General features: G+C 42.7%; 1 protein-coding gene and 1 non-coding gene across 10 annotated transcripts in view; one reads left to right on the forward strand and one right to left on the reverse strand.

The window, feature by feature from the left end:
* Positions 1–8016, forward strand: part of DPPA3 (developmental pluripotency associated 3) — a 69743-nt gene extending 61727 nt beyond the window's left edge. For all 9 annotated transcript variants that reach the window (XM_035707143.2, XM_049102419.1, XM_049102423.1 and 6 more), the window contains 2 exons: positions 2102–2207; positions 7178–8016. In XM_035707143.2, coding sequence (XP_035563036.1) covers positions 2102–2207; positions 7178–7249 — 178 coding nt within the window. In that variant the 3' untranslated portion in view covers positions 7250–8016. The remainder of the gene's footprint in view (positions 1–2101; positions 2208–7177) is intronic.
* Positions 8017–9984: 1968 nt separating this feature from the next.
* On the reverse strand, positions 9985–10087 carry LOC112675401 (U6 spliceosomal RNA). Its single transcript, XR_003145873.3, has one exon. It is a non-coding gene; the product is annotated as a U6 spliceosomal RNA (small nuclear RNA).
* Positions 10088–12158: the final 2071 nt, after the last annotated feature.

Raw genomic sequence — 12158 nt, forward strand, 5'->3', positions numbered from 1 at the left:
TGCATGGAGCCTGCTTCTCCCTCTGCCTGTGTATCTGCCTCTCTCTCTCTCTGTGTGTCTGTCATGAATAAATAAATAAAATCTTAAAAAAAAAAAAACTACATCAAATTCAACTTGGAAATGGATTTTAATGATTAATATCTTAAATTTTGAAGATTTCCCCCACAGATACTTGGAAAGAAATCCAAACTCTCTTGTCTGTATTCAGACAAGCTGCATCCATGTTTCAGATACTTGAAGCTGCTGGAAAAATCAGTTTGTTCCCTTTGAGAATCATTCTTTGCCCCATCAAGTATTTTCTATGGGGAAAAAAAAAATTGTGTTCAGCCTAATCATTGTTTGCTACCCAGGCTTCATCTCATTCCTAGATCAGTGCTTCTCTGCAGAGATTGCAAGTAGAGTCTCCCAAGGTGCTTTTAAACAATACCTATTCTGGGCCCATCTCCAAACCAATTCAGTGTTTTCCCGGGCATGGTTGAGGTTGAGGAGGAAATATGCATACATTTCTCCCGCAGCTGATTCTAACATATGGCCAAAGTTGGTAATTACTGCCCATGATTCTCTGACAGTATCTGTAAAGACCTTCCTGTCTAAATTTCCTTCTCAGGAAAGGAAAAGCAACTCTAGGGGAAAACCTTGTATGTGGTCCACATATATCAATCCCCAAAACCTTCTTAAAATCTTTAAATTCTTTTTACCTCTCAACCTGAGAAGACAGAATCAGTAAGATGTTGAGAGCTGCACATTGTAAAGCTAAGACAGATGAAAACAGCCAGTAGTTCCTCCTCTCCCCAGTTTGGCAAATAAGGGAGTGTTACTGACATCTAGTGGGTAGAGGGGGTAAAAGCCCGGTATGCTGACCGCCGTGCAGAGAGCCCCCAAAGCAAAAGGTCAATAGTGTTGACCATGTTTTCCAGTGTCTTCAAGTCCAGAATTTAAAAAATAATACTAATAAATTATCATTTATTCATGAGAGACAGAGAGAGTGGCAGAGACATGGTCAGAGGGAGCCTGATGTGGGACTCGATCCCAGGACTCCGGGATCACGGCTGAGCCACCCAGGTGCCCCTGTCTTGCTGTTTCTTGATTCCTCAGCAGAAGGCCTTGTACATTAAACTCCCACTCTGATTATCAGGACTCTGAAAGTTATTAAAAACGGAAATACATAGGAACGGGAAGATGGCCTTGGTGGAGAAGGACCTAGGCTCACCTCCTCCCACCAACACAACTAGAAAACTAACAAACCATCCTCAATACCCCAGAAGTCGACCTGAAGGCGGACAACAAACTCCACAGCTGAAGGGGAGAGAAGAGGCCACCTTGAGGAAACACAAAAGCAGTGAAAATGAATGTTTACATAAAAATCAGTGAAGGGGGACACCTGGGTGGCTCAGCAGTAGAGCATCTGCCTCTGGCTCAGGCGTGATCCCGAGGTCCTGGGATCAAGTCCCACATCAGGATCCCCGCAGGGAGCCTGCCTCTCGCTCTTGCCTGTGTCTGCACCTCTCTGTGTGTCTCTCATCAATCAATAAATAAAATCTCAAAAAATAAATCAGTGAAGGAACTTAACACATACCAAGGGATGTGAAATATAATAACATATAACTGAAATGTAGGGAGGTGAGGAGAAAAGGAGTTCCAACTGGAACGACCATTAACTTAATGACCACCAGGTGACATAAGGAAATACTGAATCAGTAGATCATACACTGGAAACTAATACCACATTGTGTGTTAACTGGAATTTAAATTAAAACTTTTTTTTAAAAAATGGTGTTAGAGGGCAGCCCCGGTGGCGCAGCAGTTTAGCGCCTCCTGCAGCCCAGGGTATGATCCTGGAGACCCTGGATCAAGTCCCACGTCGGGCTCGCTGCATGGAGCCTGCTTCTCCCTCTGCCTGTGTCCTCTGCTTTTCTCTCTCTCTCTCTCTCTGAATAAATAAATAAACAAATCTTGAGAAAAAAAAAAAAGGTGTTAGAAAATGAAAAAAGACGTAGCAAATTATTTTTCCTTTTCTGCATAACTATCTTCTCAGGGATTAATTTTTTTCTACACACTTTATCAGTGCTAATCAGTAATTCAACTCTGAATTCTTTCCCAGTTATCCAAATTCCTTCCTGAAGCTTTCTGGGCATGCATGTGGATTTTTTGTTCTCTATGCCTGTGTATACCTGTCACTGTGGAGCTACTTTCCTCATCATCTTCAGGTAATGAGTTGTTGCCTTTTCCTGAGCTCATGCTCATTTCCTTTTTTTTTTTGGGGGGGGGGGTTCCTTCCCTATTTTGATAAATATTGCCTTTGCAGCTTTCTATGAAAAGAAACTTGCCTATCTGGAATACCTTTATTTTATGCTCACCCTATAATCATTTCTGTTATCATATGAGCAGGAGCTCTGAGGGACTTTCCCTCTACATGGTAACTAGACCCTTATTAAGGTGACCCCTGGCACCTGGGCTCAGCCAGTTAAGTGTCCAACTCTTGATTTCAGGTTATGTTGGGACCTCAGGGTCTTGAGATCAAGCCCCAGGGCAGGCTCCTTACTCCGCAGTGAGTCTGCTTGAGATTCTTTCTCCCTCTTCCTCTGCCCTTCCTTCTGAGTGCACACTCTCTGCTGTCTCTCTCTCGAGTCAATAAATAAATCTTAAAAAAAAAAAAAAGACATAATCCATGAGGCATTGTTGATTTTATAGGTGGTACAAAGAGGTCTTCAGTTGCCTTACTCTCACAGATAAACAAACCTGCTGTTCTCTAAGTATCTGGGTCCAGAATAAGGTAAGGCTAACCAGAGCCCGGGCTGGAGCTGCCTGGAGTTAGAGCACTTTACACATCCTTCCATTTACTACAGTCAAAAACGTTCCTTAGTGACAGTGGCACTTAGTTTTACTGTGCAGGCCTGGTAGCAAACTATACAGTAAGTATTAGTAAAGTTTGGTACCACTGTTTCCAGTCATGGGAAGGCACCAGCGTCTTCCCCACTTCTGCCTTTGCATCCTCAGTGCAAAACATCGACACAATTGTTACAGGATAACCATGAGATTAAAAACGTTATTCAGTATTTCGATTTCAGCAACATGGAAGTTTGTTGTGCTTTGCTGCTCACTGCCCATCTCAAGCCAAATAAAGGGATGCTTTGGACAATCAGAGAGCTAACATGTGTTCTCTAGAGTTTGGGAGACAGATACTTGTCTCATTTTATTTAAAAACAACCATCTAGGGACACCTCGGTGGCTCAGCAGGTGAGCGTCTGCCTTTGGCTCAGGGTGTGATCCTGGGGTCTGGGATCGAGTCCCAAATGAGGCTACCTGCATGGAGCCTGCTTCTCCCTCTGCCTGTGTCTCTGCCTCTCTCTTTCTGTGTGTCTCTCATGAATAAATACAATCATAAATCAATCAATCAATCAATCTAGAAGCAGCTGGGTGGCTCAGATGGCTGGGCATCTGCCTTTGGCTCAGGTCATGATCACAGGGCCCTGGGTTTGAGCCCTGCATCAGGTTCCCTGCTCAGTGGGGAGTCTGCTTATCCCTCTTCCTCTGTGTGCTTTCTCTCTTTCTCTCTGTCTCATTCTCAAATAAATAAAATCTTTAAGAAAAAAATCTAAGGGCATCTAGGTAGCTGGGTCAGTTATGCATCTGACTTTTGATTTCAGCTCAGGTCACTATCTCAGGATCCTGAAATTAGGCTCCGTGCTGGGTTTGGAACTTGCATTAGATTCTCTCCCTGTCCCTCTGCACCCCCCCTCTCCCCTGCTATAAACAAACAAACAAAAAATAAAGACAAAACCCAAAAGGTGAGTAGTCCAATTATTTTCCTGTCCTCAGTTCCATTTCCACTCTTCAGTGGAATGGAAACAGAGCATCTATCCTTGTGCTCTGCTCTGTTTTGCAGAGGACTAGACCCCTGTAAATTGTACTTCCTGGAATCTGTGGGCAGCTGGGTTCTGGTTGTGTTTGACCAAAGAGAGGAAGTCCTGGGAGAGACTGGAAGACAGGAAAATGGGAGAAGCCATTGTTCTATCTCTGTTTCTGGAAAGCTCCCCTCTAACAATGCAAGGCTGCAGGCTATACAGGCTTGGGCAGTTTCAGCAGCAGACTCTAGGGGTTCTGGCAATATTGTTGGCAGGGAGTGTGTTCTGTGCTCAGATCTCCCTGCCCTGGGTGTGGAGCAACACCTGCAAACACTACACTTCGGGTTACCCGCCCTTCTCAGTTTGCTCCATGAGCTCTTCATTTATTTATGATAGTCACTGAGAGAGAGAGCGCGCGAGGCAGAGACACAGGCAGAGGGAGAAGCAGGCTCCATGCACGGGAGCCCGACGTGGGATTCGATCCCGGGTCTCCAGGATCGCGCCCTGGGCCAAAGGCAAGCACTAAACCGCTGCGCCACCCAGGGATCCCTTCAAATATTTTCATAACAATTCCTCTTCATAGATTTGCGATGTTTGAAATACCTGGTGTGGTTTCGGCTTTCTTGTCTGCACCCTGACAGATAGAGTGTTTGAAATGGCCTAGTGTAGCTAAACAGACAGAGGGCTCTGGATGACTGTTAAGGTCTTGGTCTGGAATTAATCTGCTCAATACCATCCACCCAGGTTAGTGGGTAGATGTAGAGGGGTTTTTTGTTTGTCTTTTTGTTTTTAAAGGAGGAAACTAAGTTTTAAGAATTTATGAGAGGAAAAAAAAAAAAAAGAATTTATGAGAGGGACACCCGGATGGTTCAGTGGTTGAGCATCTGCCTTTGGCTCAGGGCGTGATTCTGAGATCTGGGATCAAGTCCCACATCCGGCTCCCTGCAAGGAGCCTGCTTCTCCCTCTGCCTGTGTCTCTGCCTCTCTCTGTGTGTGTCTCTCATGAATGAATAAATAAATCTTTAAAAATAATAATTAATTGATTAATTAATTTATGAAAGAGTATAAGCAGTGTGTGGGGTGGAGGGCCCAAGGGAGAGGGAGAAACAGGCTCTCCATTGAGAAGGGAACCCAATGTGAGGCTCCGAGATCCCAGGACCCCGGGATCCTGACCTGAGCAGGAGGCAGATGCTTAAGCAACTGAGCCACCCAGTCACCCTGACATAGAGGTTTTTTTTTTTTTTTTTTAATTTTTATTTATTTATTTATGATAGTCACACAGAGAGAGAGAGAGAGGCAGAGACACAGGCAGAGGGAGAAGCAGGCTCCATGCACCGGGAGCCCGACGTGGGATTCGATCCCGGGTCTCCAGGATCGTGCCCTGGGCCAAAGGCAGGCGCCAAACCGCTGCGCCACCCAGAGATCCCGACATAGAGGTTTTTGAGTGTGTTTCGCTTCCTTTGTCTTTTATTAGAGAAGATGGTATAATACAGGAATAGACTTAATAGCATGGCCCCTGGTAATACATACGCATTTCAAGCCTGCTTCTCCCATTACATCCCAATAGGAGTCATATACATGGATAGGCTGACTGTTTAGGGAAAATGAGTCATGCTTGGTTTAGAAGGATCTACTTAGGAGAGCAACTTTCAGCTCCTGACAAAGAGCCACAGAGAGTGTGTATCCACCTTGAAAGCCACAGAACTATAACCTCAGGAGCAACAGCAATTGAGGGGTAAATGGAACACACTCACTTAAAAAAAAAAACAAATCCAATGCAAGATTTTAAAGGTCTACAATTCTGGGGGCACCTGGATGACTCAGTTATATCATGTGACTCTTGATCTTGGAGTTATAAGTTTGAGCCCCACATTGGGTGTAGAGATTACTTAAAAAACAAAATCTTTAAACAATTTTGATAAAATCTGGAAAGACTTGATTATTTTAAAAAGATAAGGCACACATTCTGATTTTAGGAATGAAAATACATGGCATTCCTATTTATTCCAAAAGCTCTAAATATAATAAGAGAAAAAAATATATATAATAAGAGAACCTCACACTTGTTAAAATGACTATTATCAAGATAAGACATAACAAGTGTTGGTAAGAATGTGGAGAAAAGGGAATCCTCGTGCACTGTTGGTGGGAATGTAAATTGGTGCAGCCACTGTGGAAAATAGTGAAGGTTCTTCAAAAATTTGGAAATAGGGATGCCTGGGCAGCTCAGTGGTTGACCGGTTGCCTTTGGCTCAGGTGGTAATCCCGGGGTCCAGGGATGGAGTCCCACATCGGGCTCCCTGCTGGGAGCCTCCTTCTCCCTCTGCCTAGGTCTCTGCTTCTCTCTCTGTGTCTCTCTCATGAATAAATAAAATCTTTAAGAAAAATAAATAAATTTTTTAAAGTGTCATATTCAGCCATAAAAAAAGAAGGAAATTCTATTTGCAAAAATGTAGATGGACCTTGAGAGTATTATGCTAAGTGAAATAAAGTCAGAGAAAGACAAATACTACATGATCTTACATGTGGAATCCAAAAAAGTCAAACTTATAGAAACGGAGTAGAATGGTGTTTGCCAGGGGCTGGGCATGGGGAGAGAAATGGGGAGATGTTCATCAATAAGATGAGTCTTAAAAAAAAATAATAATAATAAGATGAGTCTTACAATAAGATGTAAGTCATAAGAGGAGTAAATTCCAGAGAGCTAATGTACAACACGGTGACTATGGTTAGTGATACTCTATTGTATCCTCGAAATTTGTTATAAGAGTAAAACTTTAATGTACCCACCATAGCAACAACAACAACAACAATGAAATGATAATTATGAGAGGGGATGGATGTAATTAACCTTATTGTCATAAACATTTTGCAATATATACATGTATCAAATCATCACATTGTACATCTTAAACTTACATGATGTTATATGCCAATTATAGCTCAGTAAAACTGAAAAAAAAAGCATGTAAATCCTTACCCTGATAAATTTGAAATTTACTTAAAAATTTCCTACAAAATCACAACATACCAATAATATCTGTAGAAGGAAGAAATCTGAAGAGTTATATATGCATTTTTCACCAGCTCTAAGTAAAACCTTGTCACAAAGGGAAAAACATAGATTGGAGTGCTATTAATATAACAGAAGCGACAGACTTAAAATATAAACAAACCTGAGTCAGAAAGCTACTCACCAAGTCCTCAGTCCAGGAGGGTTCTGATAAAACAGTAGCAGAAGGAGTCCCATCCTTCCCAATCCCCCCACTAACTTCGCTCTGACCCCAAGTCTAAAAATGTGAGGGATGAAGTCACGTTCTTCTTTCTGACAGCAGGTGGAGCCATTGAGACATGTACAACTTGCCGCAAAAAAAGCTAAAGACCCCACAGACCACCTTCTATGATGATTTAACAGATGGATGCACGGGTTTTCCTCGTTGAAATCAGCCAAGCTCCTGACTCTAATGTGCCAAACCTGGTAGCAGTTTTCAATCCCAGTTGGTCCAGCTCCAAGGCACCCAAAAGCTGGGGTACATTGTACATCCTACCCAGAAGCAGGGGTTTTATTAGGTTTCAGGATCTGTCCCCGAAGAGATCTGAAAAGTGAAGCCACCTTCATGCCTGTTGACATGTATGGCTAGAGAGCATGTCTCACTCCTATGCGGGAGGAACATGAACATGATGTTCACCAGGGAGCCTGTCCACAGGCAAGAAAGGAGTCCGCAGAGAGGCTCCAATGGCCAGGGGAACTACAACCTTTTCAGAGAGAAACAGCGAGCAAGAGCAGGGGAAGGAGCAGATGGAGAAGCAGACTCCCAGAGTCTGACACGGGGGTGGTTGGGGGAAGGGGGGGGCGGCTGGATCCCAGGACCGGGAGATGATGACCTGAGCTGAAGGCAAATGCTTCACAACTAAGCCACTCGGGTGCTCCTGCAACATTTTAATTTGTGGCAAGTCCAGAGAAGTTTTTAAAAATTAGATCATCGGGATCCCTGGGTAGCGCAGCGGTTTAGCGCCTGCCTTTGGCCCAGGGCGTGATCCTGGAGACCCGGGATCGAGTCCCACGTCGGGCTCCCAGTGCATGGAGCCTGCTTCTCCCTCTGCCTGTGTCTCTGCCTCTCTCTCTGTGTGACTATCATTAATAAAATAAATAAAAATTAGATCATCTTTTTATCTGCAACACTTTGTGCAGTGGGTATCATGATGCTCATTACACCGAGAAGTATCCCTAAGATGGAAGTCTTAGAAAACCTGAATATTTGACTTAAGTCACAAGCCAGGAAGTAGAGAATCTAAAACCAGATATGACTGTTAAAAATTATCCTGCACAAATTCATTCTCTGAGACAACCTCTAGAATGTGTGTTTGGAAGTTAGGAAATGGGTTGTGCGGGCACTATCTTGTCTAGATTAGGGTCACAATACCACATGATCTCAACTGCTTCTGCGACTAGTAGGCTATGCCAAGAATTCTCTTTCTTAGAAATTAAAAGGGTTTGTCCATTCTTCGAATGCCATCTTCCAGCAGCTGAAAATGTATTTACCTTTTCTAATCCTGGGACCAAATAGAGCAGCAGTTTCTAGCGATAAAAACCTGGTTGATCCGGATGAAAGGGACTCCTAGAGGGGAGTGTTAAGGGAATCAGGATTCCTGACAGGAACTCGGGTGCAGTGTGAGCCAGGAAAGTGATATTTAACACCATTGGAGCAGTGGTTCTCAGCTAGGGGCAGTTCCCCCCCACCCCCCACCCCAGGGTCATTTGGCAATATCTACCAATGTTTGCGGAATAAGGGAATGGGTGTTACTGGCCATAGGAGAGGAAGGACAGGGACTAGGATGGGACAAGGAAGGCCAGGACACATGGAGAGGGCACTTCAAAACTTAGTATTCCAGATAAATATTTAAAGAGTCGGACTTTTACCTGACTGAGCCACCCAGGCTCCCCAAATGCAAAAATCTTAATATGAACATAGGAATGGGGCAGCCTGGGTGGCTCAGCAGTTTAGCGCTGTCTTGGGCCCAGGGCATGATCCTGGAGACCCGGGATGGAGTCCCATGTCGGGCTCCCTGCATGGAGCCTGCTTCTCCCTCTGTCTGTGTCTCTGCCTCTCTCCCTCTCTCTCTGTGTCTCTCATGAATAAATAAATAAAATCTTAAAAAAAAAAAAAGATTTGAACATAGGAATGAAGGATTGATGATGTTCTGAATGCAGAAGAGAGTGGGATATAAAGCTAGAAAAGATCTAGACTTTATTGCCCCTAACTCTCACTCTAGAAAAAAGATAACACAAAGAAAAAAAGTACTTTTATTTTTTTCAATATTTTACTTGTAAGTCATCTTTACAGCCAACATGGGGCTTGAAATCACAACCCCAAGATCAGGAGTCATATACTCTACTGACTGAGCCAGCCCGGTGCCACACACACACAAAAAAGTTAAAAAATAAAATTATTTTAACTAGTTTTAGTGTAAGTTTACTGATCAGCTTTATGATCATATGATTATGAATCTCCTTCTAATAATATTCAAACAATTATGTTAGTCTAACATATCAGATTATAAGAGCTGGGATCCCTGGGTGGCTCAGCGGTTTAGCACCTGCCTTTGGCCCCAGGGCGTGATCCTGGAGTCCCGGGATCAAGTCCCATATCAGGCTCTCGGCATGGAGCCTGCTTCTCCCTCCTCCTGTGTCTCTGCCTCTGTCTCACTCTCTATGTTTATCATGAATAAATAAATATGTAAATCTTTAAAAAAAAATAAAAATAAAAATAAGAGCTGATTAATTTGGTGGAAATTCAATTTATGGTAAGCATAACTTCATAATTTATTAGTAATATAAGTAGTTTATAAATATTTAGGAAACATATTCAAATTCTCCTAGATGTGGGTAGTGAGAGCCAGTTCAGCCTCCATACTACATCCTTTTGACATGTGGCCATCACTCTTTTGAGTATTTCCTTACTTTTTGGTACCACAAGATATTCCAGGCTCATCCTTCGATCTATATGGAATTAAAGAAAGTGAATTCATCTGTGTTAGTTCTTATTTTGGAACTTTGCTGTCCTGCTAGTGCAGTTAGAGAGCTCGATCACTAGGGTATTTATCAAAATAACAGACCGGATGCCAGTACATTTTTTTTTTTAATATGGAACACTTCATGAATTTATGTGTCACCCTTGAACAGAGGCCATGCTAATCTCTGTACCTTTCCAATTTAACTACTGAAGCAAGCACAGATACCAGTACCTTTTACTTTCCTAGAAGATGATTTTAGTCATGTCACTTGGTTCTTTCCTGTTGACTCTCTAATTTTATTCCTTAATTAGTTATTAATCATTTCTAGCATCTATGTAATTTTTTTTTATCTGACTGATGTTTAAGATGCTATTACTAGGGGCACTTAGGTGTCTCAGTTGGTTAATCATCTATCTTCTGCTTAGGTCATGATCCCAGGGTGTTGGGATCCAGCTCCACCCGCAGCAAGCTCCCTGCTCCGTGGGTAGCGTGCTTCTCCCTCTCCCTCTCCCTCTGCCTCCGCCACCCCCCTGCTTGTGCTGTCCCATTTGCTCTCTCCTCTCTTACAAATAAATAAATAAAATCTTTTAAAAAATGTTATTACTAAATTACTGGCTGGCTGAAAGAAGAAGCTCCAGGATTCATGGAAAGCAGAAGTGTTTTTCAGTATTTTGGTATCGGTGAGGAAATGAAAAGCAATCTAAAAAATGAGAAGCAGAAATTTCCAGTTTGGATTGTGACTGAATAGCTGGTGTCAGGTCAACTCTCTGCTGAGATCAGGGAAAGCTGGATAAACACAAAAACTACTTGAGGGATGCCTGGGTGGCTCAGTGGTTGAGCGACTGCCTTCAGCTCAGGTTGTGTTCCCTGGGTCCTGGGATTGAGTTCCACATCAGACTCTCTGCAGGGAGCCTGCTTCTCCCTTTGCTTGTGTCTCTGCCTCTCTGTCTCTCATGAATAAATAAAATCTTAAAACAACAACTACTACTACTACTTGAAAGCATCAGAGAGCTTTCAATGCAGTAAGGAATTGAAGAAGCCAAGGTATCAGAGAAGGGAAGCCTGGACCTGCCTCTTGCTGACTCAGCAGTGCCGGAAAGACTAGGTACCCACCCTGAAAATGGCAATTCAGAGGCTGGGAATCTGAATAGTTTCAGGAATCTCACAGGTTAAGAAGGGAGAAACAAGTGTAGGACCCACCCTGAGCTGCTCTCAGGGAATATTGGAGGGTGAAAAATAGATTCTGACCTCATAAAGACTGACATTTGCAAAAGTAAATTTGGGGGATGCCTGGGTGGCTCGGTGGTTGGGTGTCTGCCTTAGGCTAGTCATGATCCTGTGGTCCACATCGGGCTTCTTGCAGGGAGCCTGCTTCTCCCTCTGCCTGTGTCTCTGCCTCTGTGTTTGTGTGTCTCATGAATAAATAAATACAATCTTTTTTTAAAAATTATTATTCATGAGAGACACAGAGAGAAGCAGAGACACAGGCAGAGGGAGAAGCAGGCTCCCTGTGGGGAGCCTGATGCAGGACTCGATCCCAGAACCCTGGGATCACACCCTGAGCCAAAGGCAGACACTCAACGACTGAGCCACCCAGGTGTCCTAAATAGTTTTAGATTTAAATTGAGATGATAAAAAAAGATAAATAATAATAATAATAAATTGAGATGATAGTACCAAGAGTTTCCTGTATATACTACCTACCCAGTTTCTCCTACTATTAACATCGGTATGGTATGGTCATCACTACTAATGACCCAATAATGATACATTATTATTGACTAAAGCCTATACTTTATTCAGATTTTCTTATTTTACAACCTACTGTTCTTTTTCTGTTCCAGATTTAACCAGGATACATTACATTTAGTCATCAAGTCTTAAATTTCTTCAGGCTGTGACAGTTTCTCAGATTTTCCTTGTTTTTGATGACCTTGATGGAGGAATATTGGTCATATATTTTGTACAATGTCCCATATTGAAATTTGATATATTTCTCATGATAAATTGGATTGAGGGTTTTTCAGAGCAAAACCAGAGGTAAAGTCCCATTGTCATCTCATCATATCAAGGATACATACTATCAACATGCTTATTGCTATTAACGTTGACCTTGATCACCTGGCTGAGGTAATGTTTGTCAGTTTTCTCCATTGTAAATTTACTCTTTTATCCTCCTTTGTATTGTACTCTTTGGAAAGAAGTCCTATGCACAGCCACATTTAAGGGACGGAGAGTTAAAAAGGGGGGGGGGATGGAGAGTTATGCTCCGACTTAAGTTTGTATACATAATATCTA

This window comes from Canis lupus, chromosome 27, assembly GCF_003254725.2.
Source record: "Canis lupus dingo isolate Sandy chromosome 27, ASM325472v2, whole genome shotgun sequence".
Lineage (NCBI taxonomy): Eukaryota > Metazoa > Chordata > Mammalia > Carnivora > Canidae > Canis > Canis lupus.